We start from the raw sequence: 12579 nt of genomic DNA, 5'->3' as shown, positions 1-12579 counted from the left end.
CATCATATCAAAAAGATCACATGTATATTTATTACAACAATATTCACAATAGCAAAGATACAGAATCAACATAGACGTCTATGTTGAAGGAAAATGCGGTATATATACACAATGGAATACTATTCATCCACAAAAAATAGTAAAATTATGTCTCTTACAGTAACATAAATGGAACTGGAGGCTTTTATCTTCAGTGAAACAACTCTGACAGAAAAATACCACGTTCTCAGAAATGAGAGCTAGATAATGTGGAATAATAGACATTGGAGACTCGAAGAGTGGGGCTATGACAGGGTAGCAGATAATAAAAAATTAACATAATGTACATTATTTGGGTGATAGATACACTAAAAGCCTAGACTTCACACTACCTAATACAGCCATGTAATAAAACTATACTCATACCCCTAAAATTTATACAAATCAAAAAAGAAAAAGCCTTTTGAGATTGAGAATTGAAAACCAATGTCAAATAATCAGATACATGAGCAAACAACCTTGATTCCAAACAAGTGACTGTAAACCTAAATTTTTCAGTATATTTGACCATTGAGCCCAATCATATCTAATTTAAATAACACATAAACTTTAATGTTATTAATATTACATTATCAGTTTAAATACTTTTCAGGTTTCATTTTGAATCTATATGCTGCTAGTAGACAGTATAAGTTTTCAGGTCAGTAACCATGTATTAATATCTAGATTACAGTGAAAAATAGATTTTTGAAGATAATAGAGACATATATGTATGTATATATGTATATGTATGTATATATGTGTGTATGTGCATGTGTGTGTGTGTGTGCGTATGCAATTATATATAAAACTATGTCCCTGGTACCAACTATCAATCAGAAACCACTAACTGTAAGGCAATACTAAATACACGTCTATAGTGTTGATTTGGTTTTCAACTACTCTGAGACTTGTAATATTTCAGTGAGTAATTATTTATTATTCAATTTAACCTATATGAGGATCCAGAATGGGTATGCACAACTTTTAATGGAGTGTAGAGAACAATGCCTTCTCTCATACTGGTAGCATATGGACTATAAAAACTTGTGTCGTTATCTGAATAAATGGCTATAAAATGTGCAATAATGAATGAAAATATTAAAACGCAAAATATTTTAAAAATCCAGTAAAACTAATCAATTCTGCAGATTAGTCAGCTACCATGACAGCATCTTCAACACAGAATTGATATATTCAAATAACAGAAAAAACTTTAGATAACTGAAAATAAAGACATAAGTTTCCATAAAACAGATAATTTTAACTATCACCTTGTTGGTATCTTTTCCTGTTTCAGGTTCAATGTATGTTCCTCCGTATTGTTTAAGTGTGTGCACCAGTGGCCCTCAGGCATACTCCCAGCATTTAGTATTTTGTACTCTAGAAGGAAGGAAGAGAAGTTCGCTTACTGGGACAGGAAAGGGACAGGAGAGACAGGTTGGCTGCCAGAGAACCCACTGGATATAGGGGACACACTATCCATGAAAGACCAATGCCACTATTAAACTGATCTTGCTGTTTCTTTTTTTATGCAAGTAAACTGTTCTCCATCTAGTGCTTGATTGCTTAGTGTTTCCCTTGGCTACTCTGACACCAAGAAAAAGTAGGCACAAGTTTTGGAACTTCCATTCCCAATGGCTGGCATTGTGATAATCTTTGATCTTTCTGTGGTTAGACCCCTCATTTTCTGCTCATCCTCTGAGTCAAAAGGAAATACTTCTGGCTATGATTAATTATAGAAGACTAAATGATACGGTGTGATCCATTGTTGAAATTCAGGTATAAAAAAAACACTGCACCTAAAGAAGACAAAAACTGGTGCTGAGAAAAATAATCATCTGAAGCTAGGTTTCACAAAAGGTATCCAGTATGTTGGGCTAATGTTGAACTTAATTTTTGTGCATGGTGTGAAGGGTCCAAATGCATTTCTTCTTGCATGTGTTCAATTGCCACATCATCATTTGTTGAAAAGATTATTCTTTCTCCCCATTTAACTGCCTTAGCACTTTTGTCAATAATCAAGTGACCATAATTGTTACAGTTTATTCTTTGAATTTATAATTTTGTTCCATTGATCTATATATCCATCCTTATGGGAAGTACTACATTGTCATGAATACTGCATGTATTTTCTTTTGAAACTTTTAGGTTCAGGGTACATGTGCAGGTTTGTTATATAGGTAACCTCGTGTCACAGGGGTTTGATGTACAGATTATTTCATCGCCCAGGTAACAAGCATGGTCCTCAGTAGTTATTTTTTTCTTCTTCTCTCCTTCCTCCGACCTTTTACCCTTTGATAGGCTTCAGTGTCTTCTGTCATTTCTTTATCTAGTCTTCCATTAATGGGCATTCAGGTTGACTCCATGTCTTTGCTATTGTCAAAAGTGCTGCAATGAACATGTGTGAATGTGTCTTTATGATAGAACAATTTATATTCTACTGGGTATATACCCAGTAATGGGATTGCTGGGTTGCAGGGCAGTTCTGTTTTTAGCTCTTTAAGGAATCACCACACTGCTTTCCACAAAGGTTGAACTAATTTACATTCCTACCAACAGTGTATAAGTGTTTGCTTTTCTCCCAAAATCTCACCAGCATGTTATTTTTTCACTTTTTAGTAACAGCCATTCTGACTGGTGTGAGACGGTATCTCACTGTGGTTTTGATTTGCATTTCTCTAATGATCAGTAATACTGACCTTGCTTTCTTAGGCTTGTTTTATTGTTTTTCTCTTTTAAGATTTTTAAGTTTCTTATAGATGCTGGACATTAGACCTTTGTCAGATGAATAGTTTGAACAAACTACAGAATGAAAGAAAATTTTTGCACTCTGTTGATAGATTCTTTTGCAGTGCAGAAGGTGTTTAGTTCACATAGATTCAATCTGTCAATGTTTGCCTTTGTTGCAATTGCTTTTGGTGTCATTGTCATGAAATATTTGCCAGTTCCTATGTCCAGAATGGTACTGCCTAGGTTATCTCCCAGGTTTTTTATAGTTTGGGGTTTTACATTTAAGTTTTTAATGAATTTTGAGTTAACTTTTGTATATTAGATAAGAAATGGGTCCAATTTCAATCTTCTGCATATGGCTAGCCAGTTAAACCAGCACCATTTATTGAACAGGGAGTCCTTTCCTCATTGCCTTTTTTTTTCCAGCTTTCTTGAAGATCAGATGGTTGTATGCGTAGCCTTCTTAGGGGCTCTCAATTCTGTTCCACTGGCCTATCTGTCTGGTTTTGTAGGGTACCATGCTGTTTTGGTTCCTGGAGCTCTGTAGTATAGTTTGAAGTTGGGTAATGAGATGCTGCCAACTTTGCTTAGAATTGCTTTGGTTATTCAGGCTCTTTTTTGGTTCCATATGAATGTTAAATTTGATTTTTCTAGTTCTGTGAAGACTGTCATTGGTAGTTTCAAAGGAATAGCACTGAATCTGTAAATTGTTTTGGGCACCGTGGCCATTTCAACAATTTTGACTTACCATTTGTTTGTGTTCACCTCTGATTTCTTTGAGAGGTGTTTTGTAATCCTCATTGTAGAAATCTTTCACCTCCCTGGGTATCTGTATTCCTATATATTTTATTCATTTTGTGGTGACTGTGAATAGGATTGCATACCTGATTTCGCTCTTGAATTGGCTGTTGTTGGTGTATAGGAATGCTAGTGATTTTTATACACTGATTTTTGTATTCTGAAATTTTGCTGGAGTTGTTTATCAACTTAGGGAACTTTTGTGCGAAGATGATGGCATTTTTGAGATACAAAATCAAGTCATCTGCAAACGAGGAGAGTTTGACTTCCTCTCTTCCTATTTGGATGCCCTTTCTTTCTTTCTCCTGCCTGATTGCTCCAGCCAGGACCTCCAATACTATGTTGAACAGGAGTGATGAGAGAGGGTATCCTTGTCTTGTGCCAGTTTTGAAAAATAATGCTTCCGGCTTTTGTTCATTCACTAAGATGTTGGCTGTGGATTTATCATAGATGGCTCTTATTATTTTCAAGTATGTTCCTTCAACACCTAGTTTGTTGAGAGAGTTTTTAACATGAAGGATGTTGAATTTTATCAAAAGCCTTTTCTGGACCTATTGAGATGATCATGTAGGTTTTTGTCTTTAGTTCTGTTTATGTGATGAGTCACATTTATTGGTTCACATATGTTGAACCATCCTTGCATCTAAGGAATAAAGCCTACTTGATCATGTTGGATTAGCTTTTTGATGTGCTGCTAGATTGGATTTGTTAGTATTTTGCTGAGGATTTTTACATCAATGTTCATCAAGGATACTGGCCTGAAGTTTTATTTTTTGTTTGTTATGTCTCTGCCAGGTTTTGGTATCAGGATAATGTTGGTCTCATGGAAGGAGTTAGGGAGGAGTCCTTACTTTTCAATTTTTTGGTATCGTTTCAATAGGAATGGTACCAGCCCTTCGTTGCATATCTGGTAGAATTTGGCTGTGAATCCATCCAGTCTTGAGATTTTTCTGGTTGGTAGGTTATTATTGATTCAATTTCAGAGATCATTATTGGGATGCTTAGAGATTCAATTTCTTCCTAGTTCAGTCTTGAGAAAGTGTATGTGCCCAGAAATTTACCAATTTCTTCTAGATTTTGTAGTTTGTGTGCATAGAGGTGTTCATAATAGTCTCTGATGGTTATCTGCACTTCTATGGAGTCAGTGGTAATATCTCCTTTTTCATTTCTGATTGTGTTCATTGGATCTTCTCTCTTTTCCTCCTTCTTAGTCTAGCTAGTGGTCTATATAGCTTATTAATTTTTTTCAAAACCTCCTGGCTTCATTTATTTTTAAATTTTTGTGTGTGTGTTTCAATCTCCTTTGGTTAAGCTCTGATTTTGGCTGTTTCTTGTCTTCTGCTTGCTTTGGGGTAGTTTGCTCTTGCTTCTCTAGTTCTTTTAGTTGTGAAGTTAGGTTGTTTGAGATCTAACTTTTTACGTGGGTGTTTAGTGGTATATTTCCCTCTTAACACTGCCTTAGCTGTGTCCCAGAGATTCTGGTATGTTGTATCTTTGTTCTCATTAATTTCAAATAACTTCTTGTTTTCTGCCTTAATTTCATTAGTTACTCAAAAGTCATTCAAAAAAGCAGATTGTTTAATTTCTATGTAATTGTATACTTTTGAGAGATTTTCTTAGTCTTGAATTCTATTTTTATTGTACTGTGGTCCGAAAGGGTAGCTGATACATAATTTTGATACTTTTACGTTTGCTGCTGATTGTTTATGTCTGATTGTAAGGTCAATTTTAGATCGTTGTATGGGGTGCAGATGAGAAGAATACATATTCTGTTGTTTGGGATGGAGAGTTTTATAGACGTCTGTCAGATCCATTTGGTCCAGTGGTCAGGTCCTGAATATCTTTGTTAATTTTCTGCCTCAGTGATCTGTCTAATACTGCCAGTGGGGTGTTGAAGTCCCTCTGAAGGTCTCTAAGAACTTGCTTTATGAACCTGGGTTCCTCTGTGTTGGGTGCATATATATTTAGGGTAATTAGGTTTTCATGCTGAATTAAAACCTTTGCCATTACACAGTGGCCTTCTTTATCTTTTCTTAATCTTTGTCACCTGATGCTAGACAAGATGTTTAAAGTCTTTTTTGTCTGATATTAGAATTATACTCTTACCTTTTTCTGTTTTTTTATTTGCTTGGTAGATTTTTTTCTCCATCCCTTTATTTTGAGCCTACAGGTGTCACTGCACATGAGATGGGTCTCTTGAAGACAGCACACCATCATGTATTGCTTCTTTATCCAGCTTGCTAGTCTGTGCCTACTATTAATTGGGGCATTTAGCTCATTTACTTTCAAGGTTAGTATTAATATGTGTGGATTCAATCCTGTCATCATGTTGTTAGCTGTTTATTATGCTGATTTCTTTATGTGGTTGCATTACAGTGTCACTGGTCTATGTACTTAAGTGTGTTTTGCAGTTTCTGGACTTTCTTTTCCATATTTAGTGCTTTTGTAGAAGCTCTTGTAAAGCAGGTCTGGTGGTATCAAATTCCTTCAGCATTTGCTTGTCTGAAAATGATCTTACTTCTCCTTCACTTTTTAAGCTTAGTTTGGTCAGATATAAAATTCTTGGCTGAAATTTCTTTTAAGAATGTTGAATATAGGCCTCCCATCTCTTCTGGCTTACAGAGTTTCTGCTGAGAGTTCCACTGTTATTCTGACGGGCCTCCCTTTCTGGGTGACCTCTCCTATCTCTCTGGCTGCCTTTAATATTTTTTCTTTCATTTTGACCTTGGAGAATCTGATGATTACATGTCTTAAGGATGATATTCTTGGTGAAGTATTTTGCAGAGGTTATATGGATTTCTTGAATTTGAATCTTGGTCTCTCTAGCTAGGCTGGGAAAGTTCTCATGGATGATATCCTGAAATATGTTTTCCAAGTTGTTTCTCCCCATCTCTTTCAAAGATGCCAATGAGTCATAGATTTTGTCTCTTTACATAATCCCATATTTCTTGAAGATTTTGTTCATTACTTTCATTCTTTTTTCTTTATTGTTGCGTGGCTGTCTTGTTTCTGGAATTCCAAAGTCCTATAATGACAGTGAGTTGCTCCATGCCTGTTCAATTTACCCACTCCACAGGAGTCAGGGAGGGCCAGGAACAAGTCTCAGTGTGCAGCAGCCCTGTGCAGGGTTCCCAGCTTCCTCCCCTTTCAGCCCAGCATCCATTTCTTCCTTCAGCCTGCTCTCAACACCTTCCTTCTGAAGATCTGCTAAGAGTGTATCAGTTTTCCTGATGTCCCAGTCCCTTGGTGGGAAATGTTCCTACTGGCTGGGTCTAGTTGGCCATCTTGGAGCTCTCTGTGTGTATTCTTTTTCTATTTTTGCAAAACAAGTTACCATAAATGTAACAGTTTAGAGTAACCCAAATTCATTAGCTCAGAGTTATGTAGGTCAAAAGTCCAGGCCAACTCAACTAGATTATATGTTTAGTTTCTCATAAGACTGAATTCGGGTTGTCAGCTCAGCTGTGATCTAATTTGGAATATCTAAGGAGGAAACTGATTCCAAGCTTATTCAGGTTGCTGTGACAAAGTATAGCTCCTTGTGGTTGTAGGACTTAAATCCTCATTTTCCTGCTGTTGGACATGGACTATCCTCATCTTCAAGACCCTTTCATATTTAAAGCTAGAAATGGTGAGATGAATCCTTCTCATGTTTCAAATTGCTCTGATTTCATCTTTTACTCTCAGCTAAAGAAAACCATGCTATTCTTAATTGATTGGGCCTATCTAGATAACCTTTTTAAATATATAACATAACATAGTCACAAAAGTGAAATCATTTTGCCATGGTCGCATGTGCCTCCATGCCTGGATGATTTTTTTTTTTTTTTGTATTTTTTGTATTTTTAGTAGAAATGGGGTTTCACTGTGTTGACCAGGCTGGTCTCGAATTCCTGATTGCCATTTAATAACACTATACAGACAATAGTGATAACCACCACCAATAGACATTAAACTTGTACTTAGCAATGATTTCCTCTTTAGTACATTTCAGATTCTTGAGCAGTCTGTGACCCAGACCTATCATGAACTATGGAACAAGTAATCACAAGGAATATAAAGAAGTTTCTCTAACAAGACTTTTACCATATCAGAGGAGCTGAAATTCAATATCCATTGCTCATGGCTAAAATGTAATTAATTTTACCCATTTTAAAGAAAAAAAAATAAATCTCAAGAAAATTCTAAAGCTACAGAGTTAATAAAAATAGTAAAATAGGCTTACCTACCAACATTTTCAAACTGGAGTAGGAGAAGCTATTCAAAATGCTGCTTAGGCTTTCTCTTAATATAAAGAGTACTGAGGAAATATGGCAACTTTTGTAAAATCGTATAGGGTATCAAACAAGACCAAAATGGAAGTTATGAGCATCACGGGTGAGGTGACACTAAGTTTGGATTTAAAAAAAAAAAAAAGTAACACTCTCCTATAATAAGAAAAGCCTATCTTCTAAAATGTACATTAACCAAAACGATGATTATTAGACCCTCCCATGTTCAAGAGTAGGATTGTACTATAGTTAAGTACTATTTATTAAGATAAGATAATGGGGTAATAGACACACATCAAATAAATACTACAACCTAAACAGAACAAGTGAAGGACCTCTCTAGAACCCACTATGTAGAACTTATAATGCTGAGTAAATTATAAAAGGAATGCAGAATGCGTTCATCTTTAAGGAAAAGTGATAAAAAGGATGGGAAGAAAACAAGTGAAAAAATCACCTTGTAAATAAAGAGATTTTCAAGGGAATGGCAGAAGTCAAAAACAAAAATCATGAGCTAGGGCATTCTTCTGGAGAATTGTGAATTTAATAAACTATAAGCAAAACACATAATATGCAATTTACACCAGAGAGCAACTAATACAAAGAAGAAACAGAACAAGCCTCTCGAAGTCAAATAAGCATCACATGAAAAATGATCTGCAGCCATCGCCATCATAAAATCTGAAAGTGAAATTTTATAAAATTTGAGAATAAAATTTTATTTTTTATCTGACATTGCAGCTTCTTGAAAGGAAAGAAAATAGTTTCACATCATCTCTAACATATTTGTGCTCTAGAGTTTAAAAATCTGTATTCCATATTAAGAGCCAAGGACAGTTAGTTACAGAAACAAGAATATATAAAGCCAATTTTTAACAACTTTAGTTATCTCAAATTTTCCTTGTCTTTCCTTCTTCAACAAACTATAGCACTAGATTGGCTTGGTTCATATCTTGGCTTTGCGAACCAACCATTATCTGTATGACCTGGCTGATTCATTCACTCTGCCTCTGGGAGAGGCATAAAACAGAGATAATAACCTATCTTATTTCACTGAGTTAGGATTAAATGATTTGATATGTATTAACATAGAGTATCTACTACATAAATGTTTGTTAAATAAAATTAATGAAAAATATATTTCTTAAGCTAAGACCTATGTTAGGCTCTGAGTGTATAAAAACCAATGCAATGGGATGCCTCTTTACAAAAAAAAGCTGGTAAGGGAGACAGATGAATGATGTAACAATGATTACAAAATAACAAGAAAGGTACCATTACAGAGATGGACACAATCTATTTGCAAGTACATAAATAGAAGGTAAGTGGGAGGTGGGAAGAGAATTAGGTCAAAGTCATCACTGAGATACAGAGTCTTTGCAATGATATACCCTTACCGCAAGGAAGTAAACATGTTGGGCAAAACCTCCAAGAAATCATTAGCTTCAATATAAATCACCAACACCTGAGAAAGTGTTATTTTTCTCCAATTTCAAAAGTAAATAGAAAAAGGGTATTTTCTACATGTCTTTAGGGCCCCTTGGTGACTATTTCTTCACTATCAGGTCTGTAGCCTTAAGATATAAGACTCTATTAATACTGGTAATTGAAAGATTCCTCTACCTCCCCTCCCATATCCTTGCCAAATAGATTGGCCTTCAGTTTTGTGCCTTCTTCACACATCTATGCCATCCAGTAAGTAGAAATGTGAAACCAAAGGTCAGAAATCTGATCTTCACACTACCATTTTCTCTAACCCCCTGAAAAGCAATAGGCAAGGGCTACCTTAAAAACTGCCTGATTTGTTTTCAATGTAGCAGGGAAATTTCACATAAACAATCAAAAATAGCTGCCACCTTCCTCTGCCTTTTTTTTCTTTTCAGAAAACAGAACAAAATATAAACCATTTATACTTTGGCTATTTCTTTAAAATTTTGTGACTTCAAAAAATGTATTAAAAGTTTCAGCTATATCTAGCAAAATATGTATTTATTTAACTTTTCCATATGGGCAAACTTTAGATTCAAAACTGGAAGTCTCTAGCCAAAGCTCTTAACTCATCTGAAACAGTTGTTTCTAAGTTGAATAGCAATGCTGTTCTTTAAGGTTTGGAAAAAAATTCTAAAATCTGATCTTTAGGACCTGATTCAAAAAGGGAAGGATAACACTTTAGCACATTATTTATATTTTGGGTGTTTTTCTTTTTCTTTTTTTCTTTTTTTTTTTTGAGACAGTCTAGCTCTGTCAACCAGGCTGGAGTCCAGTGGTTACAAGCTTGGCTTACTGCAACCTCAGCCTCCAGAGTAGCTGGGATTACAGGCACATGCCACCATGCCCAGTGAATTTTTGTATTTTTAGTAGAGGTGGGGATTCACCACATTGGCCAAGATGTTCTCGATCTCCTGACCTGATCTGCCCACCTTGGCCTCCCAAAGTATTGGGATTACAGGTGAGCCACTGCGCCCAGCCACATTATCTACATTTTGATACTTAATATGAATGACTTTGACTCTAATTTTTCCTACAATGTAATATGTAAGGCTTATTTCCATCCATTTGAAGATTTAAACTCAAGGATATAAAAAGACATCAACTATCAGTTGCTAGAGGACCAGAAGTTGTTCTTTAGAGCTTATTTTACATCACATCTGGCAGGGTTCTGAACATTCATTTAATTATGTAATATATACCACTTGGTGATATGTGTATAAATGTTTATATAAACACTCTCGTATATACATACATGATTAATACATGTATACAAACATATGCAAAATATCCTAATATTCTCCAATTAAAGTTTTTATAAGTCCCCAAGTAACAAAATAAACATGAATTAAGAAAGGCTTACTCGTGTTTTTCATAAGGACAATGAGTAACAAACAGCCCACCTGATCTTCTTCATTAAGTAACAGAGCAGTGTTTTCTTTATCATTCTGGCTGTGCTTTCATACAACCAGGAGCTTCCCCACAGACCCACAGAGACTGCTTCAAGTAATCATTCCTTATCTCTGGGCCCAGGAACAGAAGGAGAAAGGAAAGGAGGAGGGAAAGACATCAACTCAATCGCATGCAGTAGTTACATGTTTTAAAACAATATTATATATTGTGAGAAAATTAACATAAAAAGCAAATGGTTCTTCTGACATCTTGCTGATCCACAGAAGACAAGAAAGGTAAAAATAAAGATGCTTACCTGCTGTTCCTGCATTCTAGGAGCACCAAGTTCTGAGACAGACATGGTAAGCTTCTCTTGTTGTTCTGATAAGTATTTCTGATAGAGGCTTAGAAGTTCTTGGCATTCTCTATACTGTAGCTGAAGAGGTGAGATTGCAAATTAAGGAAAAAAAAAAAACTGAAAAATTGATTCAAACTGCATCCATCAGTGTGCTTTTCCGATTCCAATAAACAAAAGAGAGCCAGAAATGGAATATTTGGTGAGAGAGTCATAAGTATAAAGTCTTCAGATAAAAGTTACATGTGTTCTCCCAAAATCATAAAACAGTACTTCACAAAGAGAGTAGCAATGAACATCCCATTTGAAAAGAGATTTATTCTTTGATTCTTTAAATTTAAATAAATAAAAAGAAATGCAGATACATGTAAAGGAAACCCTACCTCACACCATATTTTAAAAAAAGCTGAAAATGTATCATTGATCTCAATATAAAAGTTAAAACTATAAAACTCTCAGCATAAAATATAAAAGAAGTACATCTTTGTGACCTTGGATTAGGTAAAAGCACAAGTAACCAAATAAAAAGAAATAGACAAATTGGACTTCAAAATGTAAAATGATTGTGCTTCAAAGGGCATTATTTAAAAATGGAAAAAACACAACATCCTGAATGAGAGAACAACCTCCTGAATGAGAGAAAATACTTGGAAACAATATGGTAAAGAATTTGTGTCCAGAATATATAAGGACCTTGTCCAACTAAATAATAAAAAGACAAGTAGTCCAATTTAAAAATAGGGAAAGGCTTTGAATAGACATTTCCCAAAACAAGCTATGTAAACAGCCAAGAAGCATATGGAGAGATACTCAGCAGAGCCATTAGGGAAATGCAAATCAAAAACACAGTGAGATACCACTTTGCATCCACTAAGATGACCATAACCAAAAGACTAATAAGCATTCACAAGAATATGGAGAAACTGGAACCCTCCTACACAACTAATGGTAGCATAAGACTGTGCTACCACTTTAGAAAATAAGTTAGCTATTTCAAAATGTTAGAGAATTTTTTTACCATATGACCCAGCAATTCTACTCATAGGTATATACTCAAGAGAACCGAAAATGTATACTGAAGACTCTTAAATATATAAGAAAACTTTTTAAAAAACATATGTCCACACAAAAACTTGTATATACATATTCAATATGGCATCATTCCTAATAGTAGAAAAGAAAAACAATCTCAATGTCCACTGATAAATGAATAAACAAAATGTGGACTATTTATAAATGGAATATTATTCAGCCCTCAGAATGAATGAAGTACTGCTACATGCTACAACATGGATGAACCTTAAAAACATGCTAAGTAAAAGAAGCCAGACACAAAAGGCCATATAATCTTTGATTTCATTTGTATAAAATGTTCAGAACAGGCAAATCTATACAGACAGAAATAGATTAGTGGTTGCTAGGGTTAGGGTAGAAGAAATGGAGAGTAACTGCAAACAGGTATTACCTTTCCTTTGGGGGAAAGGTAATAAACGTGAGCAGGAATTACAAAGTAGTGGTGTTTGC

General features: G+C 35.1%; 1 protein-coding gene across 13 annotated transcripts in view; it reads right to left on the bottom strand.

Moving 5' to 3' along the window:
* KIAA1328 (KIAA1328 ortholog) overlaps nt 1-12579 on the bottom strand; it is a 367625-nt gene that overhangs the window by 236473 nt on the left and 118573 nt on the right. For all 13 annotated transcript variants that reach the window (XM_078348025.1, XM_078348026.1, XM_078348024.1 and 10 more), the window contains one exon: nt 11017-11144. In XM_078348025.1, the coding sequence (XP_078204151.1) occupies nt 11017-11144 (128 nt within the window). The remainder of the gene's footprint in view (nt 1-11016; nt 11145-12579) is intronic.

The sequence above is a fragment of the Callithrix jacchus genome, chromosome 13 (assembly GCF_049354715.1).
Source record: "Callithrix jacchus isolate 240 chromosome 13, calJac240_pri, whole genome shotgun sequence".
In the NCBI taxonomy this organism is placed as follows: domain Eukaryota; kingdom Metazoa; phylum Chordata; class Mammalia; order Primates; family Cebidae; genus Callithrix; species Callithrix jacchus.
The sequence above is the reverse complement of the archived record's forward strand: the minus strand, read 5'-3'. Positions and strand labels throughout refer to the sequence as shown.